The sequence below is a fragment of the Rhinocladiella mackenziei genome, assembly GCF_000835555.1.
Source record: "Rhinocladiella mackenziei CBS 650.93 unplaced genomic scaffold supercont1.2, whole genome shotgun sequence".
Lineage (NCBI taxonomy): Eukaryota > Fungi > Ascomycota > Eurotiomycetes > Chaetothyriales > Herpotrichiellaceae > Rhinocladiella > Rhinocladiella mackenziei.
In genome coordinates, this window is record NW_013550603.1 from 4,272,148 (window position 1) to 4,296,314 (window position 24,167).

The following is a 24,167-nucleotide window of genomic DNA, read 5'->3' on the forward strand; positions in this document are numbered from 1 at the left end:
AGAAGAGTTTGGTGTTCAGTTCCCCATTCGAAATCGAATTCTTGAGGATGATATCTGCCGGCGTGGGATATGCAACTTAAAGAAGGACGTTTAGCGCTAAAGAGCCCTGGGGACCTTGATAGAACAATTGGGCGAGCAATCAACATCTTTGATATTTCGGAGGAGGATCAACTCCTCAACTAATGGGATGTCGTTTTTGAAATGCAATCAAGGTTTCCGGGCCGATCCATGTTGATCTAGCCACTTAGCCTCGCCGTTTTCATTTGCCCCGTCGGGTGCAAAGACCATGACATAGCAACTCGGTGGAACAACGGCCTTTGTGGCTCAGACGCTCGTTCAAGTTCTTGGATCTAGAAAGTGTCCAATGAACTCGCGTGGGATTCAGATATGATTGGTCTAATCTTAGCCACAAGCGCTTTGCATTTCCGTCATCACACCGGTTAGCTTCTTGATGCCAACACACTTGAAGTAGCAAATTCTCGAGCCCCCTTCTGCCCGTGAGACGATCTTCATATGTTTACCATGCACCTGTCCTTTGCAGACCGAAAGCATAAGCTTGCATAAGGCAAGCACTGAGAGGCTGGGATAAGGCGCTCGTACATATATGTAACGTTGAGAGGATTTTGCTATTGACAGATTCTAGTGTTCCGCTTCACAACCCCATGTATGGTTGCTCATTCTGCTCACCGGTTTGTTCAATGTGCTATGTACAGTTGGTTGTGCTGCATTGCCCACTGGGGTAGAACGGCACAAGGCTGCGAGGTTGTTCGGCATGATATTCGACATCGATCCACTGGACAACACATGTTAATAACGTAGTCTGAAAGAGATTGAAATAATGTGCCCTGTGCTCCACGAAGTCGATAATCGAAAGCTCAACCCTGGCCACTTGTGCTCACATGTTCAAGCTTCTCCTTGCCAAACTCTGCCCTAGTTACAGGTCTCGAAAGAAGGCCAAAGTTATTAAAGAGCTATCATCACCTCTATCCGCACCAGTTGATGACCACGAAGGCCATATGGATTTGCCTGTTTTGGAGATGCCAGGAGACCATGTTGTCGGCCACACATCGCTATTTGTCTCCGTCGACGTTGCTCGCAGAGACGAATGGCTGGGAGAGAAATATTTGGACTATATGTTGGCTCAGACGGTACTGAAAAACACTCCCGGGAGAGACGGGGTTACCTCCCTAAATGTATGTCTGGCGTCACCACCGGTAGAAATGCGAGTTGTGGTTCACAATGATTCTAGGGAGACTTGATACAGAGGCTTGCTCGTTTTCGTTACGACAACTGCTGTGAAGAGCTTAACCTCAAAAGGGTCCGGCGGTACCAACCGACTGACGCTGGCCAATTTGCTCTTCCTGTCAACTATAGAGAAATTCTCCTGGGCTGGATAGGATCCATCTTGAGCCGCGGAACACTAGAAGAGAGAAACGTTCTTCCTCACGTTGTGGCCCAATGTTCACAACAGCACAGCCCGGAAATTTTTCAGAGCACAGGGTCCGTCAACACCAACTCCGAGTCTGATACGGCTGGGCAACAAGATCCTACGTATGAAGACTTATCATCTGAAGAATCCGAGACGGATATTTGGCGGTATACCAAGACACTGCAGGAGACTACTGCAGGCAAGGATTCTGTCCCTCTCTACAAAGAAACCCTTGTCCGAGCTTATCCCCCCAGGTTCAGATACGAGGTCACGTACCGTGGAAAAAAGGCTACAGGCGAGGCCGGTAATAAGAAGCGAGCAAAACATCTAGCTTCAAAGAAGTTGTGTGAACTTCTCCATATCAAATTACCAGACTAGCGTAGCACCGCTTCTCGAATGATCCACAGAATGAAGTGCTTCTGTTGGCGTCTTTGATTGGAATCACGGCGCGTTGAACTTATATCCAAGATCGCTGAGGGGGAGGGAACAATCGATCAATGGGATGCATAACCTCGCTAGCTGAGGAGTGTCTGCTGTGGATGGAACCGTCGTCGAATTTAAGACAGGTAGCTTCGAAATTGTGAGATTCTCTGTTGCATTAATTTCTTGTCTTCCACTACCTTACGTAGACTCGCGTGGGAAACTGAAAAGAAGCCGGTTATTGGGAGTATGTAGGTGGGGGATGATGCAGCATTGATAACGACGTGAAAGCTCCTGTGTCAGATCCTAGACCCTATGCAATGTCGAGCCACACCACGTCGATTATCAAAAAGATTTTGTCGCCGTTCTTACGATTCCCCTACTCATCGTTGAGTTGGGTGATGGGGTGTCGTAATGATGCATGTGATGAAACCCACGTCTCATCAATGTTTCGACGTTGCAAAGCTTTCTACGTTTCGAAACGATCAACGGCAAGCATTCGAAACGACGCAAAACCTTAACACCGCCTTATGTCAGCAATAACGCATCGCCATACAAGGTATCGACCTTTCCTGATGCAGTAGGAGTGTCCTCATCGTCAGAGTTTGCCTTCGTATCTCATCTCGATTTAGTTGTTGAAGGACAATGTCATGAAGCCTCAAATTACGCAAGACCTCATAGATTTCGAGTGACTTGACAGAGAGGACATTGCGCGCTCCGGTGTCAATAGCTTCTTAGCTGATGAGAAGGCCAGTTCAACCTCTGCTGACATTGGTCTCTGGCTCTGTCCAAATGAGTTGGGATAGCCAAGTTGAGGAATCGTCCGGAGAAATTGCTTTGCTACTGACACTCGAGTTCCATTGGAGATGCCAACATAGTGCCATATAATTTTTCTCGAATGGGCGTCGGTGGCGGCATATATCTCATATGGTCGTTCACACGGATACGCATGTCGCACGGTCGCTCACGCGGCTGCTTTTCAACGCGGTGCTTTAGGACTAGCAGCTCAAAATTGAAAGCCAAAAAAAAAAAGAAAGCCCCCTCCCAGGGTCAATCTATAACTAACCCATAGATGGGGGCGCCACAACCAGCGAAACTTATCAGTCAAGACAAGTTCAACTTAAGGAGGGTTTGAATCAGTGACCTCCTAAACTTGGTATCAGCAAAGTGCGACATCAACAATCACTGGTTGGAGCATTACGTTTACCCATCTAGGGCACCTAGAAACTCAATGGAGCTAGGCCGGACTACCCTCTTGCCTCAGTTATGATCGAACACAAGCGAGGTCCCTCAATTCTATCGGTTCGACTAAAACCCAGTGTTCACTAAGTTTCGTCCTTGATAGGTCAACTATGATTTGGTGTCAATTTGGGGGAAATTCTGGGGGAATAAAATAATATACCTGAATTTTAGGATGTGACCACGTGATTAAACTTAGTATGTGGGGGTGCTAGGAATTGCCAAGACTACAGTATTGGCAAATCATGTGAGGTTTTGGCTTGGCACTGCTTCGAAACGATGACTGTTTGCTGTATGGTTGGTAGAACGCTTGCAGAACAATCCTGGCTGAATGCAGGAAGACGCAAGCTCTTTATGAATACTAACTGTGGGCGGAGAATTGAATGAAGTGTGGCCCTGTAGCGAAGTCAGTTTCACAGCCGACTTTTTGTTACCCCTTCCCCCCCAAAACACCCTTATTCTCCGCCCCCACTTCAATTGCGAACGAGCAAGCGCCAAGTTGTTGTCGTTGACGAGGTTTCAACATTACAGGATGATTCTACACACACGCCACATTTCACGCATTCTAGGAAAGAGCAGCAGCAGAACTATACCGCACCAAAAGACCCTGGCATCCATATTTGAGGACAAATCGGTCTATCACATGGCCCCAATTTTCTTCCCTTCAGCTTAGCCACATGCGCTACGTGGCTCACAATGTCAAAGTACCCGCCAGACCAGGAAGGGAGCGAGCCGAGGCGCGCCTCCAGGCGGCTGTAGCCATCGCCGTTCGAACCCCTGAATACCCTCTACCTCGGCGCTAAAGCTGAGACGCCAGAGGCCGCCTCACACACGACCTGCGCCGCTCGGATTGAAAGTTGATCTCAGCCTCAGAGCAGCGGATGGTCGACCACCTGAAATGTGTCATCTTCATGGCCTCAAAGGGGGGCAGTACTGCTCTCAGGAAGTTGACCATTTTCCTGCCATAAATATCCGCTGCACAGACGATCTCTCACCAAGCACACAATGTCGCTCAAACTTACGACTCTATGATTCGCAAACAAGATTGACTTCTGCGTCTCTTCTTTCTACCTTCGCCAACGTCGATGATCAATTCGTTCACCCTATGGGCTCTCTGCCCGACCAGCAAATCGCGCAATGGACCCTCTATCATTGGCGGCTAGCATTGTCGCTGTCCTACAGCTCACGTCAACCCTCACAAGCTACATTAATGAGGTCAGAAATGCAACAGCAGAGCAGGCGAAGGTGGCAGTTGAGGCCAGTAATCTCTACGGTCTGTTGACCACCCTGCGCTTTCGAGTCCAAGAAGCCCGATCCGACGACCCATGGTTCAATCAAGTGAAATTGCTGGGAAGCAAAAATGGTCCGCTGGACCAATTCAAAGATACACTTGAAATAATGGTGAATGAAGTGCTATCGTTCAGGAAAAGAGACCAGATCAAATCGGCACTATCGTGGAAGTTTACTAAAAAGGAGGTGGGAAATGCAGTGGCTCGAATGGAACGATTGAAATCGCTCATCAGCTGCGCTTTGACAAATGACTTGATGTACGTGCAACTGCTGCGGGGATGTGAGAGGCCACTGACAAAAGAAAGCACCTTGTCAAAGGCCATTCATGACGACATCGTGGTTGTGAGAGAACAGACTGAGCAACTTCATACACGTATAGAGCGACTGCATACCCTTGTGGATCGTAAGTACCCCGACCGCACGTGTTGAATAGCTGAGCTGAAATTTTACGTGACAGAGAACTTACCGAACAAATTGTCGCAGTGGTTGTGCATACCGGACCCGTCCACGAATTACCACGCGGCGCTGCAGAAGCGACACCCGAAGACGGGCCAGTGGCTGCTCAACGGTCAACAATTCGCAGACTGGAAAAACTCAACAACTTCTTTGATGTGGCTTCACGGTAGTGGTATGTCGCAGTTGCAGAAGGAAACCGGCAGAACTAACACGCTGCGTCAGCGGGTTGCGGTAAGACAATCTTGAGGTATGGCCAAGAAGTACATCTTAGCACAGAGGGTTGTGGCTAAACGAGGCGACTAGTGCTGCGTCGCTGCACCATATCCTCAATTACAAGGAGTCCCATCCCGACACGACCGTAAGCTATTTTTACTTCGACTTCAAAGATGTGGAGAAACAGTGCTCCAGAATGGCTATTCGATCATTGCTGTTCCAGTGTGCGCTACAGGGGAGCGACGTCATTCAGGATCTTGAACGGTTGTATCAAAAGTGCGACAATGGACGGCAGCAGCCAGCTGAAGACGTCACACAATCACTCTTCAGAAAGGCAGCTGCCTGCCCAGGACAGAAGTACGTGATCCTTGACGCGCTGGATGAATGCACAGACCGTGAAGATTTGCTACTTTTCGTCTGCGAGTTAATGAAGTTAAAACCACGGGACCTCCATGTGTTGGCAACGAGTCGCCGAGAAAAAGACATCGAAGACGGGCTGAGTCCAATCGCGACTCACAACATCAATATTCAAAGCGCCCTGGTGGATGCCGACATACATATCTACATTCACGATCGGATGGCCACAGACACAAAGTTGAAGAAATGGCCAGATTCAGTGCGGAATGAGATTACCACTACGTTGATGGAAAAGGCTGGTGGCATGTATGGACGACATTTCATTGCATTATCTATGGTTTATTAATAGTGGAGCAGGTTTCGGTGGGTATATTGTCAACTTGAGTCCATTCGTCAATGTGTCAAGTTGAGTGCCTTGAGAAAGGCGCTATCATCATTACCGAAGAATCTGGACGAGACGTACAATCGAATATTACAAAGTCTTGAATCGACAGGTCAACTTCAAGACGCCATCAGCGCTCTACAATGGTTATGCTTCTCAAGTCGTCCGTTGAATTTGGCAGAAATCGTTGAAATTCTTGCCATAGGAACAGCAGACCAGGGAGGATTTTTTCCAGAGGAACGCCTTCCTGATCCTACAGACGTAATGGTTGTCTGTTCCAGCTTAATCAGTCTCGACCCCATCAATAATGACAACAATAACGCCGACTCATGGGATGGCAGCAAGGAAGACGCTCGCAGAATACAGATTCAGCTCTCACACTTTTCCGTAAAGGAGTTTCTCTTGTCTAGTCGATGTGCCTTTGACTTGAATTTTCGGCCGCAGATCTGCCACCTTGCTATCGCGGAGGGTTGTCTGCATTACTTACTTCACCTTTGTCAGAACGCACCTTTGACCGAAGAGCTTATCGAGCAGTATCCCTTATCTTTATATGCGGCAAAGGAGTGGTGGCAGCACACACAGAACACCGGAAATACAATTAGCGATGCATTATCTGATCTCGCGTCAGGCCTTTTGACGAATGAGGATACTGCTCTGCTTTCGTGGAGACAGCTTTACGACATTGATAATCCATGGGGAGGTCCATATCTGTGGCTGAAGACAAGTGACATAGCCCAGCCTCTTTATTACGCGGCGACGATTGGCGTACCAGAAATCTGTGTGAGAATATTGCAACGAAATGTCGATGTCAATGATCAAGGAGGACAGTATGGCCATGCACTACAGGCGGCATCGTCTCGTGGCCATGAGAAGGTGGTGAAGATGCTGGTGGATGCCGGGGCAGATGTCAATGCTCAAGGCGGATATTATGGCAGTGCGCTGCAGGCGGCATCATTTTGTGGCTATGAGAAGGTGGTTAAGGTGCTAGTGGACGCCGGGACGGACGTCAATGCTCAAGGCGGATACTATGGCAGTGCGCTGCAGGCGGCATCGGAAAGTCGCCAACAGATGGTGGTGAAGATGCTGGTGGATGCCGGGGCGGACGTCAATGCTCGAGGAGGACGATATGGCAATGCACTACAGGCGGCATCATCTCGTGGCCATGAGACGGTGGTGAAGATGCTGGTGGATGCCGGGGCGGATGTCAATGCTCAAGGAGGACGACATGGCAATCCACTCGAAGCGGCGTCAGAAGGTGGCTATGATAAGGTGGTCAAGATACTAATAGATGCCGGGGCGAATGTCAATACTCAAGAAGGGTATGGCAATGCACTATATACAGCATCAGAGAGTGGCTATGAGAAGGTTGTGGAGATACTGCTGGATGCTGGGGCGGATGTCAATGCTCAAGGAGGATACTATGGCAACGCGCTACAAGCGGCATCATATCGTGGCGATGAAAAGGTGGTGAAGATGCTGATGGACTCTGGGGCGGATGTCAATGCTCAAGGAGGACGGTATGGCAATGCCCTGCAGGCGGCATTATTTCATGGCGATGAGACGATAGTGAAGATGCTGATGGACTATGGGGCGGATGTCAATGCTCAAGGAGGGCGGTATGGTAATGCCCTACAGGCGGCGTCATTCCGTGGCGATGAGAAGGTGGTGAAGATGCTGATGGACGCTGGGGCGGATGTCAATGCTCAAGGAGGATACTATGGAAGTGCGCTGCAGGCGGCATCAATACGTGGCGATGAGAAGGTGGTTAAGATGCTGGTGGACGCCGGGGCGGATATTAATGCTCGAGGAGGATACTATAGCGGTGCGCTGCAAGCGGCATCATATCATGGCGATGAGAAGGTGGTCAGGCTGCTAATAGATGCTGGGGCGGATATCAATGCTCAAGGAGGATGCTACGGCAGTGCGCTGCAAGCGGCATCATCTCATGGCGATGAGATGGTGGTCAGGCTGCTAATAGATGCTGGGGCGGATGTCAATGCTGAAGGGGGACTCTACGGCAATGCATTACAGGCAGCATCACGTCGTAGTTATGAGAAGGTGGTCAAGATGCTCGTGGATGCTGGTGCTGTCTCAAAATGAATTGCAACACCTTGAATCTTCAGACTTGCACATGGGTGAAACCGATTTGCAAGCCACTGTATACAAGACTTGTTCGTATGAATCAGCCAGAGCCATGCTTGAGATGTCTTGGTTCAGGCGGTGACATACCAGCAGTGTCAGTCAGGAAAAGCTTGCCAGAATCACTCGGATGAGTCAATAGGTGGCAGAAGGGTATGACGATGTCGTGGTGGTGGCGACCACAATACCCCTCAAAACATTATCGTTGCTAGATTGAGATGCTTCTGCCTCTGGTTGTGTTTCTCAGTATTCCTGACAGTTGGGATCTCAATCGCTAAAAGCTTTGCACGTGCAGCTCTTTTGAAGGTTACGGTAGGACGGATGTTTTTCTGCGGAAGAGTTTGGCCAAGTATTTGTGTAGCAAAGGTCGGAATAGGAGGGAGGACCAGTAGAACGTCGGCCTCGAATATCTTTGTGGGCTATTTGGTGTGCGTGCTCAGGTGATTGAATTGACCTTGGAGCGTGGGAAGTGAAGAATCTTCGTCTCAAGATTTTTGCCTGGATAGGGCTGACCTGTGCGGAGGACAGTTCGGCAGGATGGTTTGCAATCAAAAGAAACGTTGGTTGAAAGAGAACCGGGGAGCGAACCTGAACACGAGTGGCCGAGGTTTAGACAAATCAGAACCTCGACAGAGAAAAGACGGTAGTTCACTGGTAAGGCCGCAGGGGCAGGGCGCAGCGCGGCTTGGGACTTGAGATTGGATGACTAACCAGCACTCTGCAGGCATCAGGCTTTGGGTTCCTCAGGCTTCTCACCGCTAAGGGTGCGAGTCTGCCTCACGACGCTTGGGGCTTTAGTGCCCCTCGTTCCTGCGCGGCAAAGGAGTATGTCTCCCCTCTGCACGTTATACAACGAGGGACTCCCTGTCGCAGCTAATGGCAACCTACATATTCTGTTGATCGCCAAGTGTTTTCTGGCTCTGTAGGTACAAGTGCTGTGGGTGTTCCGATGTCACCGCTTGGCTTTTGTCCTCTTGATCTCTCCACCGATAGAACGGTGAAGATTTCGAACTCTATCCATGCCGTCCACGTGTAGAGCGGGATGAAGAACCGCCTCATTGGGTTTGCCCACCGCAACCTGGTCCGTTGGCTGCGTGACCATGCTGGTTTCGGGGGGTGATATGCGTTTTGACGGGTAGACCCCTGCCAAAGTCCCACGGTGAGTACCTGGGCGACAAAGGGACGGTGGACTCACAAATGCACCGCTTACATACTTACTGGGTCATACACAATATGAGCATTCTATTGAGTAAGATTGACCATCTTTTTCACCCCATAACCATTATATTAATTATCTATCTCTCTCTTCGTTCCTCCCTCTCCATCAACCCTTTCGAACTATCACCACGAACTCATCGGTGCTCCATAGTTGATCGAATACCAACCTTTCCATTCCACTACACTGAGATCGACGATTATCTGTACAACACGTCGACATCCAGCACCTGTCAATTGATCTATCCACCGTTCGTCACAATGCCTTCCGCCTGCAGAGCGAAACCAGCTCTCCTCAAGGGCTTCCGACCCTTCCTCTCTACCCAGCAAGAAGTAGATGCCACCCAGAAGATTCTGTCCGCGGCCTGCTCGACAACATGCATCTACTGCGACATCTGGAAGCTCGCTACTCTGATCGCGTCTCATGTGCCTCTCTCTACCCGATACCATCTGTTGACCGGCACTCCCGCCAATTCTCCCCATTCTTCCACACCATCCAGCCCGGTTTCGCCCTCACCCATATCCCGGACGACATCACAATCAACAACTTATGCCCATGTATTGTGCGCATCCAAGAGGATTGAAGCCCAATTCCAAACTCAGCGATCTCGATTATCCTCCATCCTCAGCATTTGCACGGTCTCGGGAGCCGATGAAACTGAAGGCCTCAGAATGGCCCACGATCGGTGTTCCGCAGCAGTGGAGGATTTACTCGATCAAGAAGAGGAACTAGAAGAAGCTCTTCTCAAAGATCTTCAAGAGCAGCAGTATGCCTACGAATACGAGTATGGCTATGCTGGACAATACGGACATTCACACGAAAGAAGACCCAGCATGATCCATGTGGCCATTTAACCAGTCTCTCAAGCCAACGTGTCCCACCATCCTTTAGATGCGAGCGCACCAAAGCAAGGCAAGCAGGCCAGCGATACAGCAAAACGATCTTTGATTTGATGGATTTTTCATTGGATTTTTCATCTTCAGATATCAGACTGAAGAGGCATGGGCCGTATGAGCAGCAGCAGTCTGTTCAGATGTTACGAAGCGCTATGATAATGTACTAGTATGACGCAACTACATTGAACTGGTTTCAATCTCTCTGCTCTACTTTCTTCTCTTCCTGCTATCACGTCACTCTCAAAAAACGCCTCGTCCTTATGACGACAATAACTATCCACACGTCCATGCTAGAGTCACAAGTTTTGCAACGCTTTGTTGGTATCAGAAGGTAAACCCAGTAGGGGATTGCCAGATCAGGCCAGCTACGCACCCCTGCTCTAAACACTAAGCTGCCCCTAGCTCTGGGACTTTGGTTAGGTCGCCAAAAGGTCTTCAATAGCCCGCCCACCCGGAATTTCAGGTGGATCCGGGCCTCGCGCTACATTTTTCCCTCGGAAACCGTTCATTTACTCCATTAATCCTAGTAACAGAGGAACTTGCCAGCCTCTGCTAGACCGTCTGCCACGGCACCGGGCAATTTGAGCCCATGGTGTCATTTCCAACATACGAGCCTGAAGCCATCAGCCCTACCCTACCCTTTGCTCAGCCCATGAGCAGGTGATGGACATGAATGTGAAACGTGACCCCGCAGAACAATCAATAAGCGGGGATCATCTGCACCGCATCGTTTTCTTTGCATCATCACGTTGCACTGGATCCCACATGAAGAAACACGTCTACGAACAACCGACACTAGGAAAATTATTTGTTTTGATTATCCTCCTGATTTGCTACAGAGGGTTGCAAGACCGGTTTCCTCTCAAAACACACTCTATTCTAAAACATTCTTTGGCCTGCAGAGGAGCACCAACAGAGTCATCATTTGCCAGATCCACTTCAGCATAAACCGTCAATTTACCAATCATTTTAAGTACGACGGGCCCTGATTTCTGGCCATTACAGCCCTCCCCAAATATACCTGTCGTCCTGACAGATTTACGATGTTCTTCTTTAACTCCTTCGCATCCTGCAATGTGCTTTTCGTTTACCATACCCGTCAGTCTCACGTGATCATTGTTTGGCGTATTGGATTGACGGAAGTCCGAGCCATTCGTCTGAAGTCTTAATTTCTGGACTGGGAAATGTGCGCTGGTCTTCCTACGTACTGTAAGTGCACCATACACTCCAACTGCAGCCTCTGGGACAGACATCATTCTGCTTCGAATGAGCCATTGACCTCCAAATACTCCGTGATCGCGGTATCTCATCCGAATGCTAGCTGGCTGCTGGAGGCCCAAGGCCACTCGGGCAGTCGTCACAACTACACTGCATGCCTCAGATACCGGTGAGAGGGCGTGGCGACGGACGCACCGACACCCATGAGCCCATCATTTCGGTCGTTGAAATTGAATTTGAGCTGCAGACGATCACTGCAGCCGTGGCGAAGCATGGGGTTGTGTGGACATCGATGGCGGTTTGAACGGCCCCAGGCGATTAGCTGAGTGATCTGCGCCCCGAAAACATGACATGATAATGTGTTCAAACTTACCAGCGGTGTGGGTGCTCCCTACCTATCCTATTCTTCCAACATAAAAGGTCGTTTTACTTGCAAACTATGGACTGGGAGCTTCATCTGGAGCCTCGACTGTGGATCATTCTTGATTGCGCTTGTCCACATGCTCGTCGAAAGCTTCCACCCAGCATTGGGCCGTTTAGTGAAAGCTTTGATGAATAAGATCCCCCAACCTTCACCAATAATATGAGGGCGGACAATCGCGAGCGAGAACTTTCCGTCGAGTACCCGCTTTGAGAAACTCTCTCATGCGTGGTTGTCGCAGTTGTTTGATATCACACACGTCCGATGATGGGGAAGCAATGTGGCGAGGCAGTAAGAGAATTCGGCCGTCCGAAACAACTCGACTCGTTGAAAATATCCCCCTAATGCGGTTGTTCTCTGAATTTCTAAGCGCTCGAGATGCTCTACGCACCCAAGTTTTTGTCTCATATACACACTTTATACCGACTCATTACGATTCTGACCTCTTTCTTCAGGATCCAGTACATTCCAGAGCCGAGCGAAGCACCCAACTAGTCTGCATCACCTTTCGAGTACCAGAATGGTACGCGCAGTTTCCTCACCTCAAAGCTCAGAAACGGTATGGTGAGAAGGCGTCAATGAATGCTGACATCTCATCGAAGTTGTCTTGCTCGGGCTTGAGACTCTGACAGAAGACTGCTTTTCTATTCCTAAGAAGGTGAAGAACTGAGAGACTGGGCGGCCATGGGGCTCAACGGCAAGCACAGAAGCTTCTGAGAATCATCGAATGGAACATAAATTGAAGATTTCCCTATACAACGACCAAAGAAACCGGGACCCTGGCCGTAAGCAGGCGAGCTGGAAGACGGCCTGGTCACGACCAACTGGTCATACTCGTAGTCTACGCTCCTCCGAAAGGAACAGGAGGCTCAGACCGTTTCAATACAGTCTGCTGATCAGTCAAGTCGGCCAGTCAGTGTGGGAGTTGGAGTGGCGGGATGTGGACGCGAGCTTGACCGCTGGTCCTGTAATTATGCTATGTCACCGCCACTCGACACAGCCGCATTGAACCATAACCAGCCAATCAGGACACAGTGGACCTTCTCAGGTCTCTAGATTGGCAAATTGACTGATCTGACCTGACCGAAAATTTAGTTTTTCATGTCTTCAACTGTGGTGCGCATAGCGACCGGGTCGAACACGTCGCCAAATGATCTTAAACGATCACAATATCTACGTGCGGGAGAGACTGTAAAAACTCCGTCCTGCAGTCCAGATTCCGGCGCCATTTGGCACGCTGCACGGCCCAATCTTCGCCATTTTCGTCGAATTCCTCTCCACCATTAATCCCAACCAGACCGATTCGTTCATAGACTGATGTTGTCTCATCTGTCATTCGCAGAACTAGACAGGCATGATATGTCACGGTGCGGCTATAGCGATAGGTACGACAGAGAGGTCATCTCCGCCTTGAAGCTGATTGTTCCCCGGGAGATTGACGTTGTAGTCGTCTTGAAAGCCTGGATAACGGCTCACGCATGCATGGATGTGATCAATGCACACGTCCAATGCTGACTGTGGCTTTGATCAAAGGAGCACGAAGAGTGATGTTGGTCCGTTGGGTGATTTCTCCCATCTGGAATGGCCCAATAGTGGTGCAACAGACACGGACCACGTGGATGGAGCTGAGTGCCGAAGTGATCGAGTCATCCCATACAATTTGAGTGTCGACCGAGGCCCATGACCAGGTGAGTGCTCGCCAGCATGCCGGTCTCCCTATCGAAGATCTGTGTGTCCTCCATGAAAGATCGAGAAGGAGCGTGTCTTTCCAGAGGCCTGCTATAAAGGTGTCATTCGCTCTGAGATCACGCATGCGTTGCGTAATACCTGCTAGTGCCGCCAATTTGTCGCTGGGATATGTAAGTCGCAGTTCTGTATATCCGAAAAGAAATCGCCATTGTAGACGGAATTCTCGTCTTGTCCAACTGAGATGGGATCTTGGTCGTTACGTCCCGCTCTCACTTCTCCGTATGCAACGGCATTCCCAAATGACTTCTTGGGCACAGAAATGCAGCATGCGTCGCGAGAGTCGCCTTTCCTGATATATCCAACCCCTTTCCAGTAGTGGCCAGCTCGTGACTTCTTTCCAATCGTTGGCGTTGTCTTGAATTATGCACAGGGAATCAATCCAGAGAAAATCGATGTCGAGACGTCGACATATGTCCACGGCATCTTGAAAAGTCTTTGTGAGGTCCTGCCACGGAACTTCTTTTTTGACTTGGTCCAACGTTGCCGTTGTGGTCTTGAGGATAGTACTTTGTGGACTCCGAGGAGGAGGTCCCCAGCAATGACTCAGGCAAGAGTAGGATTTTCTTTCGTTTATATTGTCGCGAAGCACAACTCGGCCGTTTCTGAGATCGAGGAGACGCCTGGGGAGAATACAAGCGTCGTTATGTTGACGACAGCTAGCATAGTTTGAATCACATTCCTTTAATAAGTTCTTGATGAAGCCAAATGTACGCTCTGAGGAGGTACTTCCGGGAAGAAATAGTTTTTGTTTCATGCCTTTGAAAGGAGGTTGGTTGTTTGCTAGAGCAAATATCAGCGGATTGGAATGAGATGACTGTCGAGGACATACGCTGAGGCGGGCTCCTGACGAAGAATAAGCTTGAAAGATGAGCTTGCATCCTACCGAGGAAATGCGAAAGATGCTCCTTCAAGGAAAATGATGAAAAACTCACCTGTATCAGTGAAGACTTCAAGGTCAAGGCCCGGAGATCCTGCGGCATCATATCGTATCGCGCAAGAAAAGTCTTTCAACCCCATCATCGTGCCAGGTTGGTCAAAAGCATGAGGCTCGTAGCAGGTAACACATCGTACAAGGAAGAAGCAACGACGACACCCAAACCGGACAGCATGTTCGAGGTCTGGAAAGCTGCATGACATACAAGCTACAGCATCACAGCTCGCCTTGGGCTTTCTGCAATTGGGGCAGATATCCACAAATTGAGCCGCCTTTGGTGGGTCTGAAAGCGGCATGACAGCTGAGACGGTGCACTGAGAGATGGACAAGAATGAATGACAGATCTAGATATCTTGTGTCTCGCTGGCACTTACCCGCCCAGCATAGGTAGGCAGTATATCATATGATACCCGAGGGTGGTCGAGATTTTCAGCCTCATTACATTGGGTTTCGCTGGAGGAAAGAATGCTCTACCGTATTGATTCTACGGCGATGCAGATTCTACCTAACTGGGAACCTTGTAAGGTGGAGCGATACAAGTTAGTTTTACGGGTATCACACTGTTCCAAAACCCGCTCGTAGAGGCCGAATTGTGAAATGCCAAAAGAAGCTGTGCACGATCCCATTTTGTCCGTAGGAATTGAATAGAGGGCGTGCACAATTGATTTTGGGGATGAAGATACTAATATCTGAGTACAGCCCGCCGCATCTGCTTCGGTTTGTTCAAGGTATTACAACAGATCAGGAACTGTCTCAGCGTCCGTTTGCTCTTTTTTGCGAAGTTCCGATCCTCATGCCGACAGATTTTCGATTTCATGCTGTTACTCACAATTAGTTGAAGGCAGTTCTCTTCTCGAACGAACTTCGTACTAGTGTCAATTTCCGGGGCGCGGTGATTTTGACCCTGTTATTTTCCATCTTTTGGAGAGTTTGCCATGTGAGCGGATTTCTATCCTTGATCGGAGGTCTTGGTGTGTTTTCTCTGTGGACTTACATCCAATTTCCACTTGCCCGGGAAGTTCTTCTCTAGAAAAACTTCGGTATCATTCTTCCTCATGTATCTGGCATCGATGATCTGGACCTCTTGCACCGTTGGCACTTTGTTGGTTCTTGAAGTTGAGCTGGTGAGAGCTTGTTCATTGCCCATTGTTCTTGTAAAAGGTGACGGCAACTTGGTGTCTTTGCCTAGATAGCTCGTCTGTTGACTGAGAGCTGGATTTTTTTCTGGCAATGAGAAGAGTTTGTAGAAGCGGACCGGAGGGGGAAGGGCACCGGCCTAAAGGATCTCAGCTTTTACTCAACCACCATCATCCACAGTCGCATCACCGGTCCAAGGCACAAGTGTCGACACGCAATTTTTCAGGCAACTGATAATGTCGAACCGTGGTCTTGTCGAGCATCGTTGCCTTGTTGACTTTCAGCCCCGAAATTCCAGAGGAATATTGTTGCCTAACGGGCCCCTGCTAGCAAGACAGCCTCACTCCTTGAGATTGAAAAACCAGGCGCTCGAAACCTGTCTTTCTTTTCAATTAATAAGATGCGGCACAGCCGCAAGGAAATTGCCTCGTGCTGTCGCAACTGTCTCCCGGCTCCGGTCGCCTTCACCACTAGGCCCCGGTAGCAGGGAGAAGAGCAGGGCACTGGCGACGTATACATACGCATTTGGTGCAATCAAGAGGCTTACTGTCCATATTGTTGGAGTGAGCTGACAGGCAGCGTAGCTGATCGTTGACATTCAGCCTTTTGGATGAAGACGTGCCTTTGGGCGCTTTCAGAGGCCGTGAAATCACGGCGTCCCTTCAAAGTCGTTGCTCCCAAAACATTAAGGAAATTTTGCCAGCGCATTCCCAGAACTGGAATAAATTTTTTTTTTGAGCGCGAGTTCCCTGATTGAAGAACTCCGGACGTTCCGAACAGCAACGCATGAGTTGTTGTTCAATTCCATAACACCTTCTTGGACCTATCAAATTGTATGTCGAAAGGGTGTTGGGCAGAGGTTATGAGGAATCACAACCAATAGCGAAGTTGGACAAGTTTTTGCCAATCGCATGGTATGGATAGCCCAAACCAGAATCTTAGTGAGTCTTCAATTTGTTTCCGGAGATCTGACTGCAGTTGAAAACCCTCGAGGGTGCTACAGTTGTGTTGTCTCATCCGAAGTTCCGACTTTCTTTATGCTGAAAGTCCAATTGCCTGCCCATTATTTTCTTCTGTTGGGGGTTTTCGTGAAAGGATCTTTTTTCCGGGGAGACTCCTACTCACCGAAAATGTAACCTAGGGCTTGATCGATACCGTAACAAAACCTCCTGAATCAACCAATGTAATGACCAAGATGGGCAACCTTTTGGGTTGGTTACACAACATTGGGGCAATGCAGGGTAAGTTGGTATTGTTGCACAGCATATGACTCAGCCAATGATTCGCCCTTCGCACACACCATTTAACAGTCGCATTTGCTGCAGATGAATGAGGTGATCGCAAGACTCGGTGAAAATGAAAGTCGGTGCCCTCACGGAAGATGGCCCAGAAAGGTTGACGGTTCCCTTCCTCCCTCAACCGGCCCAACGGGGTCTACCTTTGCCTTCTCTGGTCAAACGCGTTACTGTGAACTTTTCTCTGCGTAAGTTCCCTTGTCTTCAAGGATTTGTAGGTTATATTTTTTTTCTGCGGTCTTCGAATGAGCGTGTCTGACGAATGTGACTCAATTTCGGGGGCAAGGCTAAGATTTTCACTAATGATTGTTTTAACCTGCTACCGAATGTGAGACTGGTCCTCTAAACATTGACGTTCGTTGAAGGAATAACATGGTTATGGCAGTAAAACAGCTGGTCGTATGCTTAACGAGAGTTGCGGTGGAAAAAATTCAATCCTATAAGGATCCAATAGTGTTTTCCCCCTTCTCATCCAGGAATCGCGTTTATTCATGTTGCATCGGCCACATCGTTGGTGGTTTCACACACGAGTCTCAAGGATCTCGCGCTGCCTCAACATCAGACTTGTCTCCATGTCAATACTGAGATAACATACTGCTCTCAACGGTCTGCCGTTTTCAGCTCGGAGCCTCCAACGACCACAATGCCACTGAAACCTGGTAAGTGCTTGCAAAATCCCTCAAAGAGTAGAACCGACCGTGATTTCATATTGATCTTTGCCAAACACTTTATCGGCTTTGAGGCCCAGTCGCTCACGGTCCACGTAGTTGCCGGAAATTCTTTGATCAACCATGCAGTGTTTTCCACTGTACCGATATTCGGATTGAGGCATATTTTAACAGAGATTGACCTTCGGTTTGTTCAACTTTTCCAATGCGATCGTGGCTTTGATTAACGGCTTTACGGATTGTTGACTTTGCAGTTCTTGCACTTGCGCCAATGTGCGCGGAGCCTAGAGCCGCCCTTCTTAAATGCCGATTCTTTCCCTCTCATGTGGCGTTGTCGGACCAATGTAGGTTCTGTTTGCTGTTGGTCCTATAATTCCCCTTTTCAATTGGGCCGCACAAATGCATGCTCCAAGTCAGCCAGAAACTCAACGCCTGACGCATGCTAATGCACTAGCTTCGCCACGTTGCCTTGGATCAACTCGTGCCTTTTTGTAAATTTCAGCCTGATCACATTTTTTATTTGACTCGGACAATAACAACGGGGATGGATGCTTGCTGTCTCAATGCTTTTTGGCTTTATGCCTATACCGCACCTCAACATCATTTGATTGACAATCACCGAAACCATGCAATTATCTAGTCCTTATTGCAGACGAAGCTCTTTGCAATTCGCGAAGTCAATTTACAGAGATCAATGCGTTGGTGGCAGGAAATTGTTCGAAGAATATTCCTCACACCTTTTTGTAGAGGATCCGTCCAAATCGCAGCTCGACATTCGTCTCTTTAGCTGCGACTCTTTGGATCCAACAAATGGTGGTACACATCACTGTTTATCAGAAACAAGGCTGAGGGTACCAAAATGCTGCAACAATGCCTCCCAATCGCTTCCCTCGAGCAATCAAGGAATTTCAAGCCCGCATAGTTGCCGGTCAGTACAATATAGGGGGGAAGTAGCGGGTTTGCGTGCCATATTGCAGGTACAAACCACTTTCACTATGACATTGGGATGTTCGCTCACTGTGATTGAATGACAGAATTCTACTACGTGGAATCGGTTCTTGTAAAGTCCACTCAAGCAGACAAAGCGGAAATACTTCGACTGACAACGCAGCTTTATACGCCAAAAACATTCTTATGAGCGCATGAGTATATCGCGCACACTCTTCGACTGCCTCATGGCCGAGTGTGATGTTTTCACACAATTCAGAGAATATGCAGTCTTGTTCAGATTCAGAATTGGGGATCATGACCTCGGACCACCAAATATGCGCTTCCGTCGTTTGATTGACCATCGGGGAGAGATTTCTCTCCTTGGTTTTGGTATGTCAACATTGTTGAAGCATGGATTGCATTCATTTACAGGGCCGCAGAATGTAGCTATGTCTTGCGAGTCGTCGAATTGAATCACCGGAACAACAGGGAAGAGCCATGGTCAGCACGTCAATTTGCAATTTACAATAAATACAACGCCTGCTCCAGAACGTCAACCTGGATTTTCATCGCCTTGACCAAAGATACAGAAGCGAGACTTCAGGAGTACTTGGCAGACGCAAACACGTGGGGCCTATTTAATCCGTTTGAGCTGCATTCTCTTCTCTCAGATACCGTTCTAGCTAATTGGGGGCCATATTTTGAATGGCTGGCAACACGAGCAGCGGAACTTGTAAAGCTGACCTCAAATTGTGGACGAATTTAGAAGCTGACCGTGTCTCCGGATCAGGAAGATCGAATTATGGTGTCTCGAATTCGTTCCGAAGAGGGTGTTCTCCTTGTTGATTTTGCGGACCGTCGGAAATTGAAGCACCTAGAAGACAAAATTCTTGACATGATCGTTATGCTCGACTCGACCTCCAATACTCTTTCATCGATACAAGAAAAGTATGCGGCAAGAAGCACACAACAGATGCTACATGGCTCCGATCAATGTGATCTTTCGGATGACCTGATTGTCCAGACATTCAAAGAACAGCATGAGAGAACCTTACAACTGAAGTCGAAGGCAGAGACCCTGCGTGTGAAACTTGCAGGAACAATAGAATTGGTGAGTCGAAGAGACTCTGTAAAGTTGCCAACAGTTAGCATTTTTACCAACAGGACCTAGATTTCATCTTCGCTTGAACTCAATAATGGACTGGATCTCAGTATACTGGCAGGGGAGGCACAAAACGAGACCAGAAAAGGGCTGCGCGACGCGATTGCGATGAAAATTCTAACCATTGTGACTCTTGTCTATCTTCCAACGACTGTTGTTGCGGTAAGTTGGTCAATCCGAATTAGAGCAAGAACTTACACACTCCCAGAACTTCTTTTCCACCGAGTTCGTTATGCAAGTTTCCAGCGAAGATGGCAAAAGCACTCATCTTGCTGTTGCCTCGAACTGGTGGATCCTGCTAGTTGCTTCAATACCTCTCACAATCGCCACTCTATATATTTGGTGGTTCTTTCTTCAAAAGCAGGCATACGACAAGTACCCCTCCTGGTTTGAGTTTTTGAGAAGGCCTTTTCAAAGAATCTTCGGGCGATATGGGTCTGCGTCATCCGAACGGTCGAAAACGTACAGTAGCGTGTAGATGACATGATTATATCTGGAGACTGGTATCCACTCAACTCTATATGTCAAGTGCCGATCCACAGCCTTATGGGCTGTAACAATTCGACTGTTAACTCTGAATGACGCCAAATCGATACTGTCATTACATTTACCTGGCGGGCTTCTTAGTACGCCCTCCACTACGAAAGTCTACACGGTTGATCACCAATGGAGGCATTTCTCCACCGCCATAAACAGGGTCGGCAGAGTCTGAAGCCCAGAATGACTACTGAGTCTCAGTGATGAACGTGATTGTGGCCGCATCTGGGCTCGAGTCTCCCTTCTGGCAAAGTATGTTCGTCAATATCCCTGCACATATAATCTTTTGTGCAGGGAAGATGAACTTTCGCCACTCGCCCCTTCGCTCTAGGGTGCGGCTCTGTACGTTTCGCCGCTGTCTTTGCTCTTTGTAACGCCCCATGGTTCGGATTTCGCTTCCTTATAACATGTGGTTTTCCCAGCCTAGCGGCCCGGCTCCCACTCAATTTCTTCCCGGGACAATAGTGCGACGGCATTGACAATGGAAATTTGAAGCCCACAAGGGAATAACAATTCCGATTATAACTCAGTTCCAGCTGCTCCGGGATCGAGGGGGACAGATGTCCGATCATCCTCAGCCGCACAATACTCGTAACAGAGTGCGCAACTTCAAGAACCGAGTACAACGAGCATTCTCGCACTCCCCAATCTCGAGTCTTATGGGTCAAGGTAAACAATTTCCTATATTCTTGGGGGGGTTATTTTGCGTTAATCGGCAAAAGGTCACCGTGTGCCTCCCATTTCAACCCCAGAGAGTGTTCCCCCGTCCCGATCAGGTACATCAACCTCTAAGTCTACGGTGCGGTCACCAGATAACTGGGGCCAACATCAGGTCGACGCTTCGGTTCAGTCGAACAGGGAAGCTCTTACACATGTTTCCAGCCATTCTCAGGCCAGTGGGCCGGCAGAACCGGCAGGGAGCTTCTCTGAGAAGATCTCGTCGAGAACATTGTCGCCCAGCATTTCCGAGAGCCATTTCGCCACGACAGAGAGGGCGGCTCCTTTGGGGACAACAATAACCACCACGAAGCCACCGCATCTCCTTCGTACAAGAGTACCTCAGACAGAGTCAATTCCTCCTGCCTCAGAAGCCCCGCTTTCCCCGGATTTGGAGCCGTCGAGAAGCTTTGGCTCAACATCCTCCAGCCCAGAAATGGTTTCTTGTTTTGACGAGAATTTCTTCCCCTTTACTGCAGATTGCACATTGCATCTACGCATTGAAGACAGAGAGTCAAAGCCAATCCACATCGGCAAAATTCCGACTTCCACAAAAGAAGCTTGGGCCATCATCAAAAGGAACGCCATGGTTTGGTACGAACAGGAGTGCAACAAAGATGACATCAAATTACGTGAAGATGAACGAGACACATTTCTTCGTGACGGGAAAGGTCTGCGCAATGGTCACTTTGTGATTTCGGGAAAGGACAATCTGCAAACCGATCCCTATTCGCTTGAACGTGAAGAAGAGATCCTGGAAACATATTTCAAGGGCGTACTCCGCTTCGTTGTGGAGCACTTGCCAAAGCATCTCGTCGTCGATGTTTTCTGGGACTTCTATCGACCGACCAGAATCCCCGATACCGCCGGTAGCTTTTCAGAAGCTGTCTCACACGAGCTTGAGAAAACCATAAGAGAAAACTTCGAAGGAGATAAGTATTTCCCTCCAGACCTGGTCAACAGAATTTTCTCCAAGGAGGTTACTGAACGAATCATATCGGAAGATCCCAGCCTAGAGGACATCGAGAAAACGGTGCTGTCCGCCAAAGTTTTCAACACCTCTGTGAAGTTACTAGCTGTTTGCTTGTCGGCGAGGCTGCCATTCAAATGCTTGAAAAAGTTATTGGATTCCGTCAAAGATCTCTCTGACCTTAATCCCTGGCCAATTTTGGACAGAGAAAACGGGCTTGGGCTCCGCGATCGGAGGCTTTTCCAAGAAAACATACCGAAATTCTTTCCTCATAGATTCGAACTGCGGAAAGGCCTGCCCCTCGCTGACGATCAAGATGATGTAAGAATTTTTAACAACGGAGAAGTCGTTCCTATCTATTATCCATCAGGAGCCAAGAAATTGCTCGGGGAAGGGGCGTTTGGGGAAGTTTTCGAGGCCAAAATCCATCCACGCGCTCATCATTTCTCAAAAGTGAGCATATTTGTGCCCCCGACACCAATCATACTAACTCAAGAATAGGACAAACATGAGATATTCGCTTTGAAGCAATTCAGTGGCCGCATGGATTCCAGCGAGCGTGGAAATCGCGAAAAGTTTGATCAAGAACGGCGTGCTCTAGAAATGATACAGAAATTCCGCACTCAACCTCATGATCATATTGTTCGTTATTTGGCAGCTTGGAGCCGGAGAAATAATTTCTACATCTTATTCGAACTGGCAAGCATAGACTTGAAAACTTTCATTGCTGGATCGGATGATGGTTATTCACAATCAAGTAAACCGCTCAGACGAAAGATACCGCGACAGCAGGACTCAAGGTTACCAATTATCGATGAGAAGTTTGAAGACTGGATCATGGAACAAGTGACCGGGTTAGCACAGGCTCTTGCCTATGTGCACGAAATCACGTTTGACTACCGATCAGAGTCGTCTTTGGTATCGCGAAATTCTTCGACGCTACAAATTCCTCATGTCTATCCTTATCGGCCAAGAGCGGTCGGTTTCCATCACGACATCAAGTTGGATAATGTTCTCGTTTTCAACTCTGTGACTAGAGGTTACGGCACTTTCAAACTGGGCGACTTTGGTTCTGCGAGGGTGAAGTTATCTGAATATTACACTGTAAACAGAACCCCTCAAATGGCCAGGCAAGAAAACGGTGCAGTAACATATACATCGCCTGATCTGGAATTGAAAGGGGAGACGACCAGGAAGACAGATGTATGGGCCTTGGGTTGCGTCTTTCTTGAATTGATGCTGTGGTGTTTCGATCGGGAATTCACGGTTCCGAGGTTTTCGCAAGAGAGGCTCAACGACGATAAGGGGCCGAGCAGGACCAACAGATTCTGGCAAACGACAGAGTCCGAGTCAACGGCGGCACTAAAACCTTGCGTCTCCAAGAAGATTGAAATACTTCGGCAGCACTGCAGAAAACGGAAATATTTCAAGGTCTGGTTCGATTGTGTGGAGGGGATGCTTCAAGTCGATGCGGAAGAACGGATCAGGGCTCACAAACTTAGCAATATCTTATCCGACAACTACAGACGCCTCCAGTACGACCGAGAATGGGACACATCCTCCATTTCTGACGATGATGGAAGAGATCTTGAGCCGGAACTGCCTATTGCTCTTCAGGATTCTGAGAACGATATGGCAGATGTGCTGTCGGCAGGGCCTCTTGATCAGACTGCAGCGCCTCAAATACTCGTTTCCCGGGTAGACTGAACAGGACTACACACATGTTGTTAAATGCTCTTGATTGATTACTGTCATGGAAGGTTTGATGGACAAAGGAAAACCATCCAACGAACTAAGATGGAGGTTATGAGACGAAAAAGAGTATTTCCTCCCCCTCTTCATGACCTGATATTGCTATACGTTGAGATGCATTTTGGCAGCCGCATTCCCACGTCGTCCAAAGTCAAGATCGACACCACCACTTGTTCTTACCGGCACCACCTAGGTTAGGCTTCAGAAGATCGTCTGTATGGTATGTCGCCGGTTTGGAACCTCTCAATTCACGAAGATACGTATGCGCAGCATTCTAAACCGGTTGCCAATGCTCGCCAATTGTCCCACAAGTTCATTAGCCCTATATCTACAAACTCGCATTCTACAAACGTTCCGAGACTCTTGGAAAGCCGTCTCCAACCGTTGAAGAGTGGATGAGATAAGGTGGAAAACGGACTGTGTCATTGTCGCGATTTGAAAAGGCTGATGGGGGAGGTAAAATAGACATTACAGACAACAGACATTCCAGGATGCGTTGGACGTCATCATTTTCCACCGCCAAAGCCTTCTATATCACTATTGTTAAAGCTTATCCTGTCTAGCCTTGCAACATCCGCCTCACTCCCAACGCACTCGACATTGCTTCATCTGGGACTCGGGAGCTATCAACTGGGCTCTT

The 24,167-nt window shown here is 48.6% G+C and overlaps 5 protein-coding genes across 5 annotated transcripts; all 5 read left to right on the forward strand.

Annotated features, from left to right (window-relative positions):
• Positions 1-899: 899 nt before the first annotated feature.
• Positions 900-1,807, forward strand: Z518_03316 (uncharacterized protein; the record flags this gene model as incomplete). Its single annotated transcript, XM_013420341.1, has 2 exons — positions 900-1,193; positions 1,250-1,807. 2 exons carry the CDS (start codon positions 900-902, stop codon positions 1,805-1,807), a joined length of 852 nt encoding a protein of 283 aa, XP_013275795.1.
• Positions 1,808-4,225: 2,418 nt separating this feature from the next.
• Positions 4,226-7,886, forward strand: Z518_03317 (uncharacterized protein; the record flags this gene model as incomplete). Its single annotated transcript, XM_013420342.1, has 5 exons — positions 4,226-4,781; positions 4,836-5,006; positions 5,057-5,081; positions 5,138-5,710; positions 5,762-7,886. 5 exons carry the CDS (start codon positions 4,226-4,228, stop codon positions 7,884-7,886), a joined length of 3,450 nt encoding a protein of 1,149 aa, XP_013275796.1.
• Positions 7,887-9,401: 1,515 nt separating this feature from the next.
• On the forward strand, positions 9,402-9,995 carry Z518_03318 (uncharacterized protein; the record flags this gene model as incomplete). Its single annotated transcript, XM_013420343.1, has 1 exon — positions 9,402-9,995. One exon carries the CDS (start codon positions 9,402-9,404, stop codon positions 9,993-9,995), a length of 594 nt encoding a protein of 197 aa, XP_013275797.1.
• An 8,639-nt stretch (positions 9,996-18,634) lies between these two features.
• On the forward strand, positions 18,635-20,029 carry Z518_03319 (uncharacterized protein; the record flags this gene model as incomplete). The annotated part of the gene is made up of 5 exons (XM_013420344.1): positions 18,635-18,779; positions 18,830-19,122; positions 19,180-19,500; positions 19,561-19,713; positions 19,760-20,029. The coding sequence occupies 5 exons, from the start codon at positions 18,635-18,637 to the stop codon at positions 20,027-20,029; spliced, it is 1,182 nt and encodes a 393-aa protein (XP_013275798.1).
• Positions 20,030-21,391: 1,362 nt separating this feature from the next.
• Positions 21,392-23,482, forward strand: Z518_03320 (uncharacterized protein; the record flags this gene model as incomplete). The annotated part of the gene is made up of 2 exons (XM_013420345.1): positions 21,392-22,228; positions 22,277-23,482. 2 exons carry the CDS (start codon positions 21,392-21,394, stop codon positions 23,480-23,482), a joined length of 2,043 nt encoding a protein of 680 aa, XP_013275799.1.
• Positions 23,483-24,167: the final 685 nt, after the last annotated feature.